The sequence below is a fragment of the Podarcis bocagei genome, assembly GCF_964188305.1.
Source record: "Podarcis bocagei genome assembly, chromosome: 17".
NCBI classification, from domain to species: domain Eukaryota; kingdom Metazoa; phylum Chordata; class Lepidosauria; order Squamata; family Lacertidae; genus Podarcis; species Podarcis bocagei.
The window spans coordinates 36171426-36190197 of NC_138143.1; the positions used below are offsets into that span (position 1 = coordinate 36171426).

Consider the following 18772-nt stretch of genomic DNA (forward strand, 5'->3'; position numbering starts at 1 on the left):
AAAGGGCTGTAGCACATGATTCGACTGCACGGTGGCCCTGGCTCCATCTCCAATTAAAAGGACCTGGGAAACACCCCTGCTTGAGACTTTTCAGGGCAGCTGCTTCCAACCAGAGCAGGCAGCACATGTCTAGAAGGGCCAGTGTTCTGTCTTCATATAAATTAGCTTCGTAGGCTCAAATGTCACAAAAATCCATAAGCTGACTTTTTGCCTTGTCTAGCCTCTAGCACATTTAATGTTTTCATCTCCTAGAGCAGCAGATCTCAACCTGTGGGTCCCCAGATGTTGTTGGACTACAACTCCCATCATCCCTGAGCTCTGGCCTTGCTAGCTAGGGGTGATGGGAGTTGTAGTTCAACAACATCTGGGGACCCACAGGTTGAGAAAGGCTGTCCTAGAGGGTGCCGTGAACCATGCACTGTGTGCGAATGATGCATTCAGTTGTGTGCAGGTGTCTTATTTTCTAGAATAGCCTTCCCTGACCTGGTGCCTGCCAAACCAGGGACACAGGTGGCGCTGTGGTCTAAACCCCTGAGCCTCTTAGGCTTGCTGATCAGAAGGCTGGCTGTTTGAATCCCCACAACGGAGTGAGCTCCCGTTGCTCTGCCCCAGCTCCTGCCAACCTAGCAGTCTGAAAGCACACCAGTGCAATTAGATAAATAGGTACCACTGTGGCGGGAAGGTAAATGGTGTTTCCGTGTGCTCTGGTTTCCGTTACAATGTCCCGTTGTGCCAGAAGTGGTTTAGTCATGCTGGCCACATGGCCCGGAAAGCTGTCTGTGGCCAAAGCCAGCTCCCTCAGCCTGAAAGCGAAATGAGCGCCGCAACCCCATAGTCGCCTTTGACTGGACTTAACCATCCAGGGGTCCTTTACCTTTTCCTATAGTCAAGCTTCATAGGCTCAAATGCCACAAAAATCCATGAGCTGACTTTTTGCCTTGTCTAGCTTCTAGCGTGTTTAATGTTTTCATCTGCTAGATGGTGTGGTGAACCATGCACTGTGCACGAATGATGCATACAGTTGTGTGCAGGTGTCTGTTTTCCAGAATAGCCTTCCTTAACCTGGTGCCAGCCAAATGTATTGAACCACAACTCCCATCAGCGTGGCCAATGGCCAGGGATATGATGGAAGCTGTGGTCCAGAAAACACCTAGAAGGGCACCAGGTTGGGGAAGTCTGTTCTATAACGTCACCAGACCTTTCAGAGCCTGGGTGGGAGAAAGCGTGAGAATGAGAGAATGTAAAGCTGAATGGTGTTTTCCTGGGCTCAACTTTTCTAGAGGACCTTTTCCCTTTGCTCTTCAGGCAGCCCCACTGTTCTTGGCTCTGGGGCATTCCCTAATCTAGTGGTAATATAAAAAAATTCCTTCCAGTAGCACCTTAAAGACCAACTAAGTTAGTTCTTGGTATGAGCTTTCGTGTGCATGCACACTTCTTCAGATACACTGAAACAGAAGTTGCCAGATCCTTCTATATAGTGAGAAGGTGGGGAGGGGTATTACTCAGAAGGGTGGTAGGAATGGGAGATTGGCAGATAGCTGAGATGAGCCTGTTGACGACTCTTAACGACTGCAATAGGTCTTACAGGAAAAGGCAAGAGGTGAGAAGGTGAGAAATGGCTTAGTCATGTATAATGAGATAAGAATCCAATGTCTTTGTTCAGACCAGGTCTCTCCATGGTTTTAAGTCGTCAACAGGCTCATCTCAGCTATCTGCCAATCTCCCATTCCCACCACCCTTCTGAGTAATACCCCTCCCCACCTTCTCACTATATAGAAGGATCTGGCAACTTCTGTTTCAGTGTATCTGAAGAAGTGTGCATGCACACGAAAGCTCATACCAAGAACTAACTTAGTTGGTCTTTAAGGTGCTACTGGAAGGATTTTTTTTATTTTGACTATGGCAGACCAACATGGCTACCTATCTGTAATCTAGTGGTGTGAGGGATGCCAATCAGGTTACAAGCCTGGCCTGTTCAGCATCATTCCAAGATGTTGAACCTCCTGCATTTGGTAAAATAAATAGTCTTGGCTTTATCACATAGACCTGCTGTGTCTTTTTCCTCCCACTTCAGGAGCTGAAAAACCAGTTGTCACCCCTTGGCTGAACAGCACCAGTTCAGCTGTCCAGTTTCCCTCTCCATGTATGCAGACTGCACTGGCTGTGGTTGGTGGTGAAGTAAGTAAAAATAAGTGTGAAGTCTAGGACCACTGAGCACCTGGTTGTGACCTTACTCAGTGGTTCTCAAGCTTTTTTCTCTGAGCCACACTTTCAGAATAAAAATTTGCTTGTGCGGCACCGACCTTTTTTATTGATAAGAAATACATTTGAAACCAAAAAGAAACTGCTTAGCAGCTGATGAGAATTACATTGGAAAACTTTGGAAAACAAAAAGAAACAATGCCTAGCAGTGTCTGTGAAAGACGATTTCCTTTCATCAAGTACTTGCTGTTTTTAATGCCTTGCTCTTAGTAATGCTGCTTATATTTTTCTACTTTGATTCTTGTACTTGAGTTGTTGTTGTTTTAGAATATGCAGTTTCAATTTATTTTGTAAATCACCCTTGAATTCGATAATGAAGGATGTTGTGTGTGTGTAACAAATAAAATAAATATTCCGGCAGTGGTAAGGGTGAAGTTTCAGATCCCTGCATAGTTCTTCCCATCTCTATAATGAGCGGAAGCAGAATAAATTATCCAAAATAATTTTGAATTTTATACGTATTTGTTTCATTCAGATGATTTCGACAAGTCTAGATTTTAGATGGTTTGTTTGTTGTCGTTTATTTGTTAGCAGGCTTTGGATTCAGTCGGCGCCTGGTTTTGATTCTCTGTACAGAATTCATAGGTATCCAATCTATGGCAGGTTTGCTTTCTAACCCTGTACTGTTCTCTGCCTTTTGTCTCCTCAGGAAACCATCTTTGGTCTGACTGACAGATGCCGCTTTTTTATTAACGACGTTGAGGTACCAACTCCTCTTCCAGCTCTCGCTCCTTTGTTGCCCCTCTGCCACAGGAAGCTCCCTTGTACTGAGTCAGTCCCTTGGTCCAGGTAGCTCAGTCCTGTCAGCACTGACCGGTATGGCACTCCTGGGTTTCAGGCGATGTCAGGCATCGAACCTGGGAGCTTCTGCCTGGAGAGCATATGCTCCGCCACTGAACTTCATCCCTTCCCCAACATAATGTCCCCCATAATGACCTACTGCAGGGGTTCTTCTCTGTTTCCCACAGGTTGCTTCAAACGTCACATCCTTTGCCATCCACGATGAGTTTCTGCTGTTGACAACACATGCTCATACCTGCCAGTGCCTGTCGCTGAGGAACACATCCCTGAAAGGTGACTATCCCCAGCGTGGCTAGCAGTAAAGGGTGCCCTGGTCAGCTGATCCTTTCTTGGACTTTCTCTTCCTTGATATGCTGCTAGCCCTTCCCTTAAATATGTAACATCCACCTATGGATGGATGTTTGCTTTCGATTCTTCAAAATGGCCACCAATGTTCCTACTTTTTATAGAAGCTCGCTTTTCCCATGCCACAGCAGCACAGAGAGGATGAGCATAACGGTTAAGGGAGCTGGGCATGTTTAGCCTGGAGAAGAGGAGGTTAAGGGGTGATATGATAGCCATGTTCAAATATATAAAAGGATGTCACATAGAGGAGGGAGAAAGGTTGTTTTCTGCTGCTCCAGAGAAGCGGACACGGAGCAATGGATCCAAACTACAAGAAAGAAGATTCCACCTAAACATTAGGAAGAACTTCCTGACAGTAAGAGCTGTTCGACAGTGGAATTTGCTGCCAAGGAGTGTGGTGGAGTCTCCTACTTTGGAGGTCTTTAAGCAGAGGCTTGACAACCATATGTCAGGAGTGCTCTGATGGTGTTTCCTGCTTGGCAGGGGGTTGGACTCGATGGCCCTTGTGGTCTCTTCCAACTCTATGATTCTATGATTCTATAACATTGTCCATACTTTATAAAGCCGTTAGCATTGTAAAGGCCTTCTCTCTCTCTCTCTCTCTCTCTCTCTCTCTCTCTCTCTCTCACACACACACACACACACACACACACACACACACACACACACACTCTCACCCTCAATCAGCAAACTTATATCAAATGTGTGCAGTGGCAGAAATCCTTGTATTGTTGGGACAGTTTCATTGGATAAAACCTGGCATATCTGCGCTTGGGGTTTATGCCTGGTGTCCTTTTTATTAGGCACCTTTCCCTCACAAAAATTGTAAATAGTTCTTCCTTTGGGACTGAGCTTTTATATTGACTGTGGCATCTTCAGCTTTGCAGTCAGGTTTGGGCAACGCATCTGTCCCCAACAGTGAGACACTGCGCAAGGTTGAAAGAGGATCCCGGATAGTCACAATTGTGCCGCAGGATACAAAGCTCATTTTGCAGGTGAGTTCTCTCCATCTATGCTTATGGCTCAAAGCACCTTATTTGTTGCATGGTGGTGGTCGTGGTGAGGAGAAATAACTGGGCTACACAAATGGAATAATTATGCCATGTAGCTCTTGGCCGGAGTGTCTCATTCACAAATCAGGCTGGATAGATCATTATTTGAATGATTTCCCGTAAAAAGAACTAGCCTGCTGAGGAAGATGTGAGGCTGCACCCTTCTCCCTCATGTGCCAGTTTTACAGTATAGAAATGGGACGCGGGTGGCACTGTGGTCTAAACCACTGAGCCTCGGGCTTGCCAATCAGAAGGTCGGCAGTTTGAATCCCCGCGACGGGGTGAGTTGACGTTGCTCTTTCCCAGCTCTTGCCAACCTAGCAGTTCGAAAGCACACCAGTGCAAGTAGATAAATAGGTACCACTGCGGCGGGAAAGTAAACGGCATTTCCATGTGCTCTGGTTTCCGTCACGGTGTCCTGTTGCTCCAGAAGCGGTTTAGTCATTCTGGCCACATGACCCGGAAAGCTGTCTGTGGACAAACGCTGGCTCCCTCGGCCTGAAAGCGAGATGAGCGCCACAACCCCATAATTGTCTTTGACTGGACTTAACCGTCCAGGGGACCTTTGCTTTTACCTTTATAGAAATAAAAATACGGTGCAGACATTTTGCACTTGTATTTTAATGTCCCCATAGCTCCAGCTATTTAGACACTTGCTAAAAATATATATATTTTTCACCAAGCTTTCCTTGAATATGTCCACTTTTGCAATATCCATTTATTTGATTACTGAAGGTTGGGTCAGGTGGCTGCAAAAGGGAAGGGGGGCTGTTCATGTCTCCTCCCTCTGCTATTGGCAATAAGCGATCGTGTTGTTAGCAGCAAGGGCGGTAAATTTATGTTGGGATTTTTCTGCAGATGCCGAGAGGAAACTTGGAAACCGTTCATCACCGTGCTCTTGTTTTGGCCCAAGTCCGCAAGTGGCTGGACTGGTGAGTCAAGTTGATGGGACGTTGGGAGCAATTTGGGACATGTGTCTTCCTCTTTCGAATGACTTACCATCATTCTGCCTCTCCTGCCAGCCTCCAGTTCAAAGAAGCCTTTGAATGCATGAGGAAGCTGCGAATCAATCTCAACCTCATTTATGACCACAATCCAAAGGCAAGTTTAAATAAACCTGTTGTCAACGTTGCTCAGAGTCCATCTGTTTGGGGAGAGGGCCTGAACATCACAAATCCTCGCAGCGAGTTGATGGCTGTTAGCACTGTCACCCAGCTAAAGAAATATTAACTGATAAATCTCATAAATAAACTCATAAAGGTAAAGGTAAAGGGACCCCTGACCATTAGGTCCAGTTGTGGCCGACTCTGGGGTTGCGGTACTCATCTCGCTTTATTGGCCGAGGGAGCCGGCGTACAGCTTCCAGGTCATGTGGCCAGCATGACTTTTGGCGAACCAGAGCAGCACACGGAAACGCTGTTTACCTTCCCACCGGAGTGGCACCTATTTATCTACTTGTACTTTTTGCACTTTGACGATACAATTTATCAATTTAAATTTGCACAAGTGTAAAAACAGTTGTTCTGTTACAATAGCAGACTTCCTCAATCTATAATGATAGGGGTGTTCCGTATCTCTTGACCCAAGTTAGGAGATCAGGAAATATTATTTCTGCACCATGGCACATGGAAAGTTAGATAAGTTCTCCTCCAAATTCCATTTCTGATACCTATCCATGTTCAGTGAGGATTTTCCAGGTTTATCAGTCATAAACCATCTGGACTGCTTTGTTAGATGGGCTAAGAAAGGCCATTTCAGCATGAAATTTGCTTTGAGTTTCTTCTGCCTAATTAAAATTGGTCCACAAATTTAAGAGGTTGATGTGACGTTAACAGGACTTGGTTTCGTTTCAGGTTTTCCTGGAAAATGTGGAAACATTTATAAAACAAATTGATTCAGTGAGTTTTATCAACTTGTTCCTCACAGAGCTGAAGTGAGTATTGCCTGGTTAATGTGTAAAGACCAAGAGGTTGACAGCGCCTTATACGTGGGTGCTGTCTTTGAAAATGCAAAATAGCTTTGAGAGGGGATCTGACCTTTAAAGCCCTAAACGGCCTTGGTCCAGTATATCTGAAGGAGTGTCTCTCCCCCCCCCCATCGTTCTACCCGGACACTGAGGTCCAGCTCCGAGGGCCTTCTGGCGGTTCCCTCACTGCGAGAAGCCAAGTTACAGGGAACCAGGCAGAGGGCCTTCTCGGTAGTGGCGCCTTCCCTGTGGAACACCCTCCCACCAGATGTCAAAGAGAACAACAACTACCAGGCTTTTAGAAGACATCTGAAGGCAGCCCTGTTTCGGGAAGCTTTTAATGTTTGATGTATTATAGTATTTTAATATTCTTTTGGAAGCCACCCAGAGTGGCTGGGGAAGCCCAGCCAGATGGGCAGGGTATAAATAATAAATTATTATTATTATTATTATTATTATTATTATTATTATTATTATTATTATTATTATTATTATTATTATCTGAACAAAGGAGTGCTTAACCCTCTCCCCAGCTCTCATTTTTCCATTTCAGAACTGCCCCTCTAAAGTATTTTCTCTCCTGGAGCAGAAAAAAATTGTTTCTCTTAATTTCCCCCATCCTGAAGCTGTTCTGCTTGTTCAAAAGCAGGGCACTGTTGCACGCATTGGCGCAACCTTCATCAACCTAGTCCTCTCCAGATGTTTTGAATGATATGGGAGTTGTGGTCCAGAACATCTGAAGGACAACAGGTCGGCAAAGGCAGCATTAGGGTGTAGCACACAGTTAGTTCCTGAGGAAGTTCTTGCCTTACAAGTCTTTAGATTGCTCTCGTTTCCTTTTCACTTTCCTTTCAGCGGTCAGTCTCTCTATAGGGGCTAAGGTAACAAAGGAGGAGGAATCGGATATTTTGGATGAAACTTGATTTGTTTACATATATTTTTTGAGGACTAGTTGAGAGGGAGGACCTATTCCTTTAAACATGTACAGTCAGACAGCTGACTGAGAGGGAGAACTCTGTGCAAAACAAATTCTGCATCAAGTAAAGGCGAATTTTGCAATCTGTACATCTTGCAGATTAAATTTGTTATATTTTATTTTATTTTTGCACCATTGTTGTTATTGTTTTATGCAAAATGTATTCTGATTTGCCTGTATGGAGAAGGCAGGTGAAATTCCAACCTCAGTCACTGGAACTTTTCTGGTTTCCAAGATTTCATTATGCCATTCCCACACATTTTCAAGTATATTTTTGCCGACTTAAGGGCTAGAAATTTGTATGAAAAATAAAATCCAAAATGCTGAGGACTTTAGGAAGCTGGATTTTGTGCTTTTGAGAAACACACAGCCCTACCAATTTTTTGAGTCAGTCTTGTTGCATGATATGTTTATCCTGTGTACATTTTGGTATTGTAGATGGCACTGAGACCTAATTTCTTTGTTTATGTGCTCCTTCCTAGAGAAGAAGACTACACAAAGACTATGTACCCACCTCTAGAGTCTACCAATGTCTGTGAGCTTCATGATTCTGATGGGAAAAAGGTTAACCTCATCTGTGATGCAATGAGAACAGCCATGGAGAACATCAGTACTACCAAGTATTCAACATATCATTCTAGAATACCTCTGTGTATAGAATAATAATAATAATAATAATTAATTTTTATTTATACCCCGCCCTCCCCAGCCAAGGCCAGGCTCAGGGCGGCTTAGAAGCAATAATAAAAACAAGTTGAATGATTACAACTTAAAAACAAAATTAAAATGCAACATTAAAATATTAAAATGTAGCCTCATTGCAGGAGGAGAAGGAAAAGAAAAAAGAAAAAAGGGGAGGGAATCAATCAGGGCATGTAAGACAACTCTGTCTTACATGCCCTGCAGAAAGAAATCAGATCCTGCAGGGCCCTGGTCTCATGAGGCAGAGCGTTCCACCAGGCTGGAGCCAGCGTTGAAAAGGCCCTGGCTCTGGTTGAGGCTAAACTAACTTCCTTAGGGCCTGGGACCTCTAGGGTGTTGCTATTTATGGACCTTGAGGCTCTCCGTGGGGCATACCAGGAGAGGCGGTCCCGTAGGTCCGAGGGTCCTAGGCCGTGAAGGGCTTTAAAGGTCAAAAGCAGCACCTTAAATCTGACCCTGTACTCCACCGGGAGCCAGTGCAGCTTGAAAAGCACTGGGTGAATATGCTCCCATGGCAGAGACCCCGTGAGGAGCCTCGCTGCAGCATTCTGCACCCGCTGGAGTTTCTGGGACAGCTTCAAGGGCAGCCCCACGTAGAGCGAATTACAGTAGTCAAGCCTGGAGGTGACCGTCGCATGGATATAGAAGCCATAGAACCCTGATAGAACTCTGATAGGAGTGCTGGGTCTATACATAAAGGAAGGAGCTTGACTCTTAATAACAGGACTACTAGATCACCAGAGTTGTGAGGAAGGAGAAAATTTATTTTCCCCCGCATCCACCAAAAATCCTCGGAGCTTGGGGTTCAGAGTATGTGGGAAGAGGAGGGAATGGAGCTTCTGGCTTAAGGAGTGGTGAGTGTTTCCTCTCTCCTTTCTCAGGGTCTAGAGCAGGGTTTCCCAAACTTGGGTCTCCAGCTGTTGTTGGACTACAACTCCCAATATCCCAGTGGCCAGGGATGATGGGAATTGTAGTTCAAAAACAGCTGGAGACCCAAGTTAGGGAAACCCTGGTCTTAGAGACTGTGGCTCCTTATGGTGCCAATAAGCAGAGGCAGAATTGGCTCTTTTCATTCTAATTTACCTCAGTCATGGACAGAAGGGCCAGCGAGTTGGTGAAATAATTTTCAACCCAGACTTCCTCTCTATCGCTTTAAAAACAGCTTCTTTGCTAAAAAGGGGCGTGGGGTGTTATAGGAGCTGAAGAAAAGGGCTAGACAGCTAAATCTCTTCTCTTCCACTTTTAAGCAAAATATGGGAGAAATGAACAACTACCTAAAGTCCAGAGGTTTTAACACCCATCTTTCCCCCTGTCCTCTTTAGATACTGTTTGTCCATACTGACCTCTCATGTGAAAAAGAGCCCCCCAGAACTGGAAACAGCTCTGCAGAGAATTCGTAAGCTTCGAGGTACGTTATTAGGATTGAATTGATTGGACACATGTTATGGGGTTTAAAACTGGTGGAGTGGGGCCTTGTAAAGGCTGTTAGGCAGTATCTACATTTACCAGGGGATGTTTGGGCTCATTTCACCACTGCTGGACTCATGTTTCCAATATTTTTTTAAGGAACAATGAGGGCAAGAAACTAGCTTATTGTACAGTAAAGTTCAGTTTCTCATGCAATCAATCTGTGATGATAGTGCTTGCTTGTTAAACAAGTTCATACGTTTCTGTGCAACATCTTCCTTAGACATCATCTGATTTAGCAGTCGCCCTTTGAAAGTCTTTTTTAATAATAATAATTTTAAACTGCAGAGCAAACTTCAATAACTGCTGGATCTGTGAGTGCAGAAGAAGCTCTCAAATACCTGCTGTACTTGGTAGATGTCAATGAGTTGTATGATCATTCTCTGGGGACATACGATTTTGATTTAGTCATCATGGTTGCTGAGAAGTCTCAGAAGGTAATTTTGTGTTTTGTTTTCCCATAGCCCATCTACTGCCCTGTCCTAGATGTCAGAACAAAAACAACAAAAATTATCACTGCTTTATCAAAATACTCTCTCAAGGGGAGAGCCAGTGTAGTGTACGGTTAGAGCAATAGACCTAAGACCTGGGAGACCCAGGTTCGAATTCCCACTCTGGCCCAGTCACTGCCTCTCAGCCTAAGCCGTTGGAGAAAAAAGTGGTATATAACTTCAAAATACACTCCCAAGAATTGCTTCTCCTACCCAAGCTCCTCTGCTGTCAATGGCTGCATGAACACAATGGCTGCATGATGGAAGGAGCACATTCCTTCCATCAAAGAATTCTGGGCACTGTGATTTACCCATCACAGAATTACAATTCCCAGCAGCGTTTAACAAACTACAGTGCCCAGAATTGTTTGAGGGAGGAAATGGGCTTTAGAAGGTACAGTGTTTACACAGCCATAAGCATACAGGGTTGTTCATTCTGTGCAGTTCCTACAGATCTTTTTTTTTTTTTTAATAAAATTTTTATTGGTTTTTCACAGTTTTTATAAACACAAACAATACACAATACAGACAAACAAACACACAAACGAACATGTATAATTTCGTATCCTTTTTTCTTAAACCTTACTTCACCGACTTCCCCATACCTCCCCTTTCTACATCCCAATTTCCAAACTTGTTTCAGCAAATCCTAGCCCTTGGTTTTATCAAATTTTTCCCTTATTCTTTTCTTTTACTTAATCTTTTACAGCTGTAATCCCCTTTTTTTTTTCTAAAACCTCGACATTTTAGCATTCATTAATTTTACAATGTTTCTTAAGATAAATTTTGAATTTCTTCCAATCTTCATCCGCCGTCTCTTTCCCCTGGTCACGGATTCTGCCGGTCATTTCCGCCAGTCCCATACAGTCTATCACCTTCATCTGCCATTCTTCCAGGGTGGGTAGATCTTGAGTCTTCCAATGCTTTGCGATGAGTACTCTTGCTGCTGTGGTAGCGTACATAAAAAAAGTTCTGTCTTTCTTTGGCACCAATTGGCCGACAATGCCCAAGAGAAAGGCCTCTGGTTTCTTAGGGAAAGTACATTTAAGTACCTTTTTCATTTCATTATATATCATTTCCCAGAAAGCCTTAATCTTCGGGCACGTCCACCAAAGGTGATAAAAAGTACCTTCAGTTTCTTTACATTTCCAACACTTATTGTCAGGCAAATGGTAGATTTTTGCTAGCTTGACTGGGGTCATGTACCACCTATAGATCATTTTCATAATATTTTCCTTTAAGGCATTACATGCCGTAAATTTCAAACCGGTGGTCCACAACTGTTCCCAGTCAGCAAACATGATGTTATGACCAATGTCCTGTGCCCACTTAATCATAGCTGATTTAACTGTTTCATCTTGTGTATTCCATTTCAGCAACAAGTTATACATTTTTGACATTCTTGGCATTGGGTTCTAACAGTTCAGTCTCTAGTTTTGATTTCTCCACCTGGAAGCCAATTTTCAGTTCCTACAGATCACACCTGTTTCTTAGCGCTAGTTCTTCTTTGCCTTCATTATCTTTTGCCTCATTTTCCCACACTGCTGATTAAATTGTCTGTGGCAATCTCTCCCCAGCCTGGTGCCCTCCAGATATTGTTGGACTGCAGCTCCCATCATCCCCAACAATTGGGCATGCTGGCAGGGGCTGCTGGGAACTAGAGTCCGGCAACATCTAAGGCTGGTCTGTAGTGACCCAAGTGGGGTGTCTTTGGAGAGTGTTCATGACGTTGCTTTGTCAGAAGTTGAGTCATGACATGAACAAAACCACCTGCGTCTTTTCAAGGAATTGAATTCAGTGGTACCTCGGGTTACATACGCTTCAGGTTACAGACTCCGCTAACCCAGAAATAGTGCTTCAGGTTAAGAACTTTGCTTCAGGATAAGAACAGAAATCGTGCTCCGGCGGTGCGGCGGCAGCAAGAGGCCCCATTAGCTAAAGTGGTGCTTCAGGTTAAGAACAGTTTCAGGTTAAGAACGGACCTCCGGAACGTATGAAGTACTTAACCCGAGGTACCACTGTAAAATGACAGTGGGGACAAAAGAGGCCGAGAAAAGTGAGAGCCCCAAACCCCCAAAAAAAGAAGGGAAGGAAGAAAAAAATAAGGAGAAAACAATATTCATTAGAAAAAGTGAATGAGTTTACAACAAGAACACAAAATTTCTCAAAATAGAATGTGTCCTTTGACACAACAACAAGGCAAATAATTCCTGCTCAGATCTAGACTGCATTTGGGGGGAGATGCCGTTCCTTTGACAACTAGGCAACTGCAGCTCAAGCCTTTCAAAAATAATCATTTTTTAATACCCTCTTTTTTTGGCAGGATCCTAAGGAATATCTCCCATTCTTAAACAAACTTAAGAAAATGGAAAACAATTACCAGAGATACTCTATAGATAAATATTTGAAGAGGTATTCAAAGGCTCTTCAACATCTCAGCAAATGTGGTAGGTACTCTGGCTGTCTGGTCTCTTGGGGGGTGAAGATAAGATCCCTTTTGCCGCATCTTATCTTTTCCGGTAACTGTAGCTGATTAGAGACTCCCCCATTTTGCTAATCTTGGTAAAGGGAGCAGCAAAGTTTCTCCTACCTTTACCCAACAACAGTGGCTTAATAAACTGATTATCTGAATGCAGCCAACATTTTCAGGATTTTTTCCTTCCTGTCCACCCTCAAGAGACTGAATGCTGGGATAATGGACCTTGGATCTGAGGCTACGTATCTACCGTATTTTTCGCTCCATAAGATGCACCTAGTTTTTAGAGGGGGAATGCAAGAAAGAAAATATTCCTGTGAGACATTACGCCAAGTGGTTTATAAGAAAACTCCGGGGGTAGGGAAGACTACTCTTTGGACATTCGGAATCACGTTTGCTATTGTATTGCTGTTTGGGAGCTTTCTTTATCTGCTATGTTGGTTATGCTCTCTCTATCTTTTTTTTTTGGACTTAATATTTGGGCCACGGGAAGAGGCAGGAACGGGGGAAGAACAGTGTGAACAGCGTGAATCCACAAACAGGAAAGACTAATTGACTAACTCTCTTTACACTTAAGAACTCTGCTTAAGAACTGACTCCCCCTGCTGGACTAAATTAAGCATTGCACCTAAACTCTGGAAAAGATTAACTGGAGATTCAGACTCTCACAGGCTAAGTGGTTGTTAAAGTGGTTGTTAAAGTGGTTGTTAAAGAGTGGGTGGAAGGGTCTGAATTGAGGCGGGAAGAGTGTAATTAGAATCTGGTTGGTGGACCTAACTAACCTCTTTAAAATCTCTGGAGGGGAGGGATAGTTTTTATTTATTTATTTATTTTTTCTTTTTTTTCTGTGGGGGAAACAGACTCTGTGACTTCAAGGGACTATTTCAAGTGGTTAAATTTAAGAAGGTTTATACTATCCCGAGGGACTAAGACCTCTTGGGGGCTATTTGAAAGCTGAATAGTTTAACTATAAGGAATACATTTACATTTTTTCTTTTTTCTTTTTTTTTCGGCATAAAAGGAATTCCCAAGGTTTAAGGACAATGTCACATACGCAGAAGAAAGGGGCAGAGGGAGGTACCCCAACTGATAGGAGAGCTTCAAAACAAGAAACAGAATTTAGGACAGAAATACTGAGGATGTTCGCAGAAATAAAACAAAGCGAAAAAAATTTGGAAACAAAATTGGAACAGGTGGACAACAAAATCGGAAAAATGGACAAAAAGATTGAAGAGACAGTAAGCGAGCTAAAAGGACAGATTAAAGAGGTTTCAAAAAGAGTGGACGAGGGACTAAAAAAGACAAAGCAGGAAATGAAAGAGATGAAGCGAGAGGAGGAAAGATTGAGAAATGAGATAGTAGAGTTAAACAAAATACAGGAAGAAATTAAAGACTCCATCGCAATGAACGATCTAAAACAGAGGGAGATTAACTTAAGATTGAGACAAATTCCAGAAGTACAAAACGAGAATATAAAAGAAAGATTAGTGAAGGCAATAGCACAGTGGATGGAAGTGGAAGAGGAAGATGTGGCTAGAACAATCATAAATGCGTATAGAATGAAAATTAAAACAAATAAAGCCAGGAAATATCCAGGGGACTGTTTAGTTACATTTAAAGACAGAGAGATGAGAAATTTGGTTTTGCAAAGAAACAGGGAAAAAAGATTATACATCGATGGGCATTATATTATTTTATTTAAAGACATCCCCATAAGGTTGCTTAAACGGAGGGAATCGTATAAACCACTAGTTCAACTACTTAAAAAGAATAGAATTGACTTCCGATGGGAATTTCCGGAAGGGGTCTCTTTCTTTTATAAAGGTGTTAAAAGAAGATTGACTAGTCCCGAAGAAATAGGAAAATTCACAAGAAGATATAAAGAGCTCCAAGTGGGAGAGGAAGAGGAGAAGGGTGCAGAAGGTAGATCTAGATTGAGGGAGGATTTAGAGTTAGGTGAAGAGGAAGAACAAAGTAGAGGAGAACTAGAAGAAGAAGAAGAGGAGGAAGAAGGAGAGGAAACAGAAAGGTTACAGAGTAACAACTAACTCAGAGTAGCACCTAAAATAATATGTCTTTAAAACTATGGAATTGGAATGTTAATGGAATGAATGATAAGAAAAAACGCAATGGAATTGAACGCATTCTAAAAAAGAAAAATTTAGATATCATATGCCTTCAAGAAACCCACGTGGCCAGTAAACATAAGAAAATCCTTATTAATAAGAGGTTAGGAAATGAGTTTATCTCCTCCGATAAAAAGAAAAAAAGAGGAGTAGTATTATATATTAAAAACAACATTGAAACACACCAGCTATTTAAGGATGAGGAAGGGAGAATGATCGCAGTCCGCATTAAATGGCAAGGGGAAATGATGATAATAGTGGGAGTCTATGCACCAAATGGCAATAAAACAGAATTTTTCAGATCATTGGAAGAGAGATTATTTGACTACATGGACCAAAAAATCATAATAATGGGAGATATGAACGGGGTGGTCTCAACAGAAATAGATAGATTAAGGAAAACTAAGACAGAAGGAGGGAAACTACCTAAGACATTTTTTGAAATGGTGAAGAACTATAACTTGGTAGATATATGGAGATTGAGACACCCCATGGAGAAACAATTTACATTTCACTCAGGACCGAATGAATCACTGTCAAGATTAGACCAAATTTGGATATCAAATGAACTAACAGTAAGAACTACAAAAATTGAAATACAGGCCAAAATTATCTCCGACCACAACCCCATAATAATGGAGATGAAGGGGGTTGAAGGACGAACTTTCAGATGGAGATTAAATGATAACTTATGGGATGATCAAAAATTTGTGGAAAAGATTCGGACGAAATTATTGGAGTACTTCATAGATAACCAAGACAAAGGGGTTAAAATAAACGTGGTATGGGATGCGAGTAAGGCCGTCATGAGGGGCCTGCTCATCCAACAAAATGCATGGAAAAGGAAAAATAAAGAAAAAAGAACTAAGGAGATTTTGAGACAGATTATGGATTGTGAACAAAAACTAATTAAAAAACCAAATAATGAAAGGATATTGCAGGAAATAAAATCCCTCCAAACCCAATTTGCAATGTTGATAAATAAGGAGGTTGAGTGGAACATCAAAAGATTAAGACAGAGAAATTTGAATTTGCTAATAAGCCAGGAAAATGGCTTGCGTGGCAAGTCAAAAAGAGAAAGGAACAAAACACAATAAACAAAATACAAATAAACGGAGAAGAGATAACTGAACCAAAAGGGATTAGAAGAGGATTTACGGAGTTTTACGAGCAATTATACAAGAATAAGGATAGAAACAACAATAGGAAAATAGAGAGATATTTAAAAGAGAAAATGGTAAGGAAGATTTCGATAGAGCAAAGAGAAATGTTAAATGCCCCCATTTCCAGAGAGGAAGTAGAGGAAGTGATAAAGGAACTGAAAAGAGGTAAAGCTCCGGGCCCAGATGGGTTTACTGCGAGCTACTATAAAGAAATGAAAGATATATTGACGGTTCCGTTAGTTGAGGTGATGAATAAGACCCTAAAGGAAAAAGAGATCCCAAGCACCTGGAAGGAGGCATTTATCACAATAATTCCAAAACAAGATACTGACCCAACCCAAGTGAAAAACTATAGACCCATTTCCTTATTAAATACAGATTATAAGATTTTTGCGGGAATTTTGGCAAAAAGGTTCAAGAAAATATTAGTGAAGATAATGCATGAGGACCAAGCGGGTTTTCTACCGGGAAGGCAAATAAAAAACAATACAAGAGGCATAATTAATATAATAGAATATTTATCGGACAGAATTGATAAGCCAGCTAGTCTGATTTTTATTGACGCGGAGAAAGCCTTCGATAACGTCACCTGGGACTTCATGCTGAGAAATTTAGAAATTATGGAAGTGGGTCAAGAATTTTGGAATGGGATAAAAGCAATATACACCGAACAGAAAGCGAAGCTGATAATAAATAATGCCATAACAGAAGATATAAAAATATCTAAAGGGACAAGACAGGGCTGCCCGCTCTCTCCGCTGCTCTTTATAGTGGTGTTGGAGGTTCTGCTAAACGCAATAAGGCAAAACAAACAAATTAAGGGAATATCATTAGGCTCAAACGAATATAAAGTTAAAGCATATGCTGATGACGTGGTATTAACGGTAGAAGATCCTATAAACAGCTTAAAGGGAATTTTGGAGGAGATGGAGGAATTTGGGAAGTTAGCTGGATTCAAACTAAATAAGAATAAGACAAAGATGATCGTTAAAAACTTAGACCAAGACAAGATAGAATCACTACAGGAACAAACAGGAATTGAAGTAGTTAAAAAAGTTAAATATTTAGGACTCTGGCTTACCAATAAAAATATTGACCTATACCAAAATAATTATATCCCAGTGTGGAATGAAATTAAGAAAAAGCTGGAGATTTGGGCAAGGATGAAATTATCACTCTGGGGCAGAGTGTCCATGGTCAAAATGATGGTACTCCCCAAAATGCTTTTTCTATTCCAAACAATCCCGATAATAAAGGGCACAAAAAACTTTAAAGAATGGCAAAGGGTGATTTCTAGATTTGTCTGGGAAGGAAAGAAGCCCAGAATTAAGTTTAAGATATTAACAGATACCACTGAAAGAGGGGGCTTCGCCCTGCCAGACATGAGAACGTACTACGAAGCGGCATGCCTTTGCTGGATTAAAGAGTGGATAAAGTTGGAGGATACAGAGTTATTGGATTTAGAAGGGTATAAGAACAAATTTGGATGGCATGCCTATTTGTGGAGAGATAAGATAAAAGTACATAAGGGATTTTGCAGCCATATCTTTAAGGGACCTTTGATAGAAGTTTGGAATAGATATAAGAACATACTAGAACCAAAAACCCCACACTGGTTATCACCAGTGGAGTTAATAAGTGTAAAGAAAGTCAATATGGGGAAAAAATGGGGTAGGTACGAAGAATTGGTATTGAAGGAAGGAGGGAAGTGGAAAATTAAACCATACGACCAGGTAAAAAGATATACATACGATTGGCTGAGCTACTATCAGATAAATGAGATATTTAAAAAAGAAGTGAAAGAGAGGGGCTACGATGAAAAGACATCGAAATTTCAGAGAGAGATAATAAACAGTGATCGGAAAAATCTGTCAAGTATGTATAAAATACTGTTAGAATGGAACATGAAAGATGAGAAAGTCAAAAAAGTGATGACTCAGTGGGCAAAGGACCTCGGCTATGATATTCAATTGGAGAATTGGGAAAAATTGTGGAGAGTGAATATAAAATTTACAGCATGTGTACTGCTAAGGGAGAATATGTTAAAAATGTTATATAGGTGGTATATGACACCCGTTAAACTAGCCAAGATGTATAAAACAGATAACAAATGTTGGAAATGTAGACAAAAAGAAGGGACGTTCTATCACCAATGGTGGGAATGTGGGAAGGTTAAAAGCTTCTGGGGCGAAGTCTATAATGAAATCAAAAAGATATTAAGCTACACATTTGTAAAGAAACCCGAAGCTTTTCTATTAGGTATGGTCGGAAAAGATATTAAAAGAAAGGATTATAAAATCTTCCAATATGCGGTAACAGCAGCTAGAATCGTGGTGGCGCAGAAGTGGAAGCAGGAAGAAAGCCCAACGTTAACAGAGTGGAGATTAAAATTGACGGAATATGCGGAGTTAGATAAATTAACAGGGAAAATTAGATATATGAAGGATCAAAAATTTATAGATGACTGGGGAAAATTTGCGGATTATCTGGAGAACAAATGTTTAGTAAACACAACGCTAGTAGGATTTAAAGAGGCACTGTAAAACACTAAGAAGTATTGCTTATGGAAAACAATGTCTGAAAAATGGTACTAATGGCAGTACGAAAGATTGGAATGCGTTATAAAGAGATAAATACGAATGAATGTCAAGGACGTTGAAGGAAGTCCAAAAGAATGAGATGTATGAAACACGGATTTAATGTATATATATGGAAAGATTAATAAAATTTTTTAAAATGCAAAAAAAAAAAAAAAAAAAGAAAATATTCTTTAAAGGGAGCGCTGAACAGAGCCTATATGCACCCCATCTGCTCAGCGCTCCCTTTCACGAGCCGCGTGGAGCGTGTGTGCGGAGCTCTTGCTGGCTTAAAGAGCTCGCGGAGAAGGGACTGACAAGGTGGGAGAAGGACAGCCCATCAGTGACGGGCTGCCCTTCTCCCTCCTC

At 41.7% G+C, this 18772-nt stretch overlaps 1 protein-coding gene across 1 annotated transcript in view; it reads left to right on the top strand.

Annotated features, from left to right (window-relative positions):
- ELP1 (elongator acetyltransferase complex subunit 1) overlaps positions 1 to 18772 on the top strand; it is a 58164-nt gene that overhangs the window by 20532 nt on the left and 18860 nt on the right. The window contains exons 16-26 of the mRNA XM_081176167.1: positions 2075 to 2178; positions 2912 to 2965; positions 3231 to 3336; positions 4288 to 4403; positions 5319 to 5392; positions 5483 to 5561; positions 6314 to 6393; positions 7885 to 8022; positions 9427 to 9512; positions 9860 to 10008; positions 12386 to 12509. Coding sequence (XP_081032293.1) covers positions 2075 to 2178; positions 2912 to 2965; positions 3231 to 3336; positions 4288 to 4403; positions 5319 to 5392; positions 5483 to 5561; positions 6314 to 6393; positions 7885 to 8022; positions 9427 to 9512; positions 9860 to 10008; positions 12386 to 12509 — 1110 coding nt within the window. The remainder of the gene's footprint in view (positions 1 to 2074; positions 2179 to 2911; positions 2966 to 3230; positions 3337 to 4287; positions 4404 to 5318; positions 5393 to 5482; positions 5562 to 6313; positions 6394 to 7884; positions 8023 to 9426; positions 9513 to 9859; positions 10009 to 12385; positions 12510 to 18772) is intronic.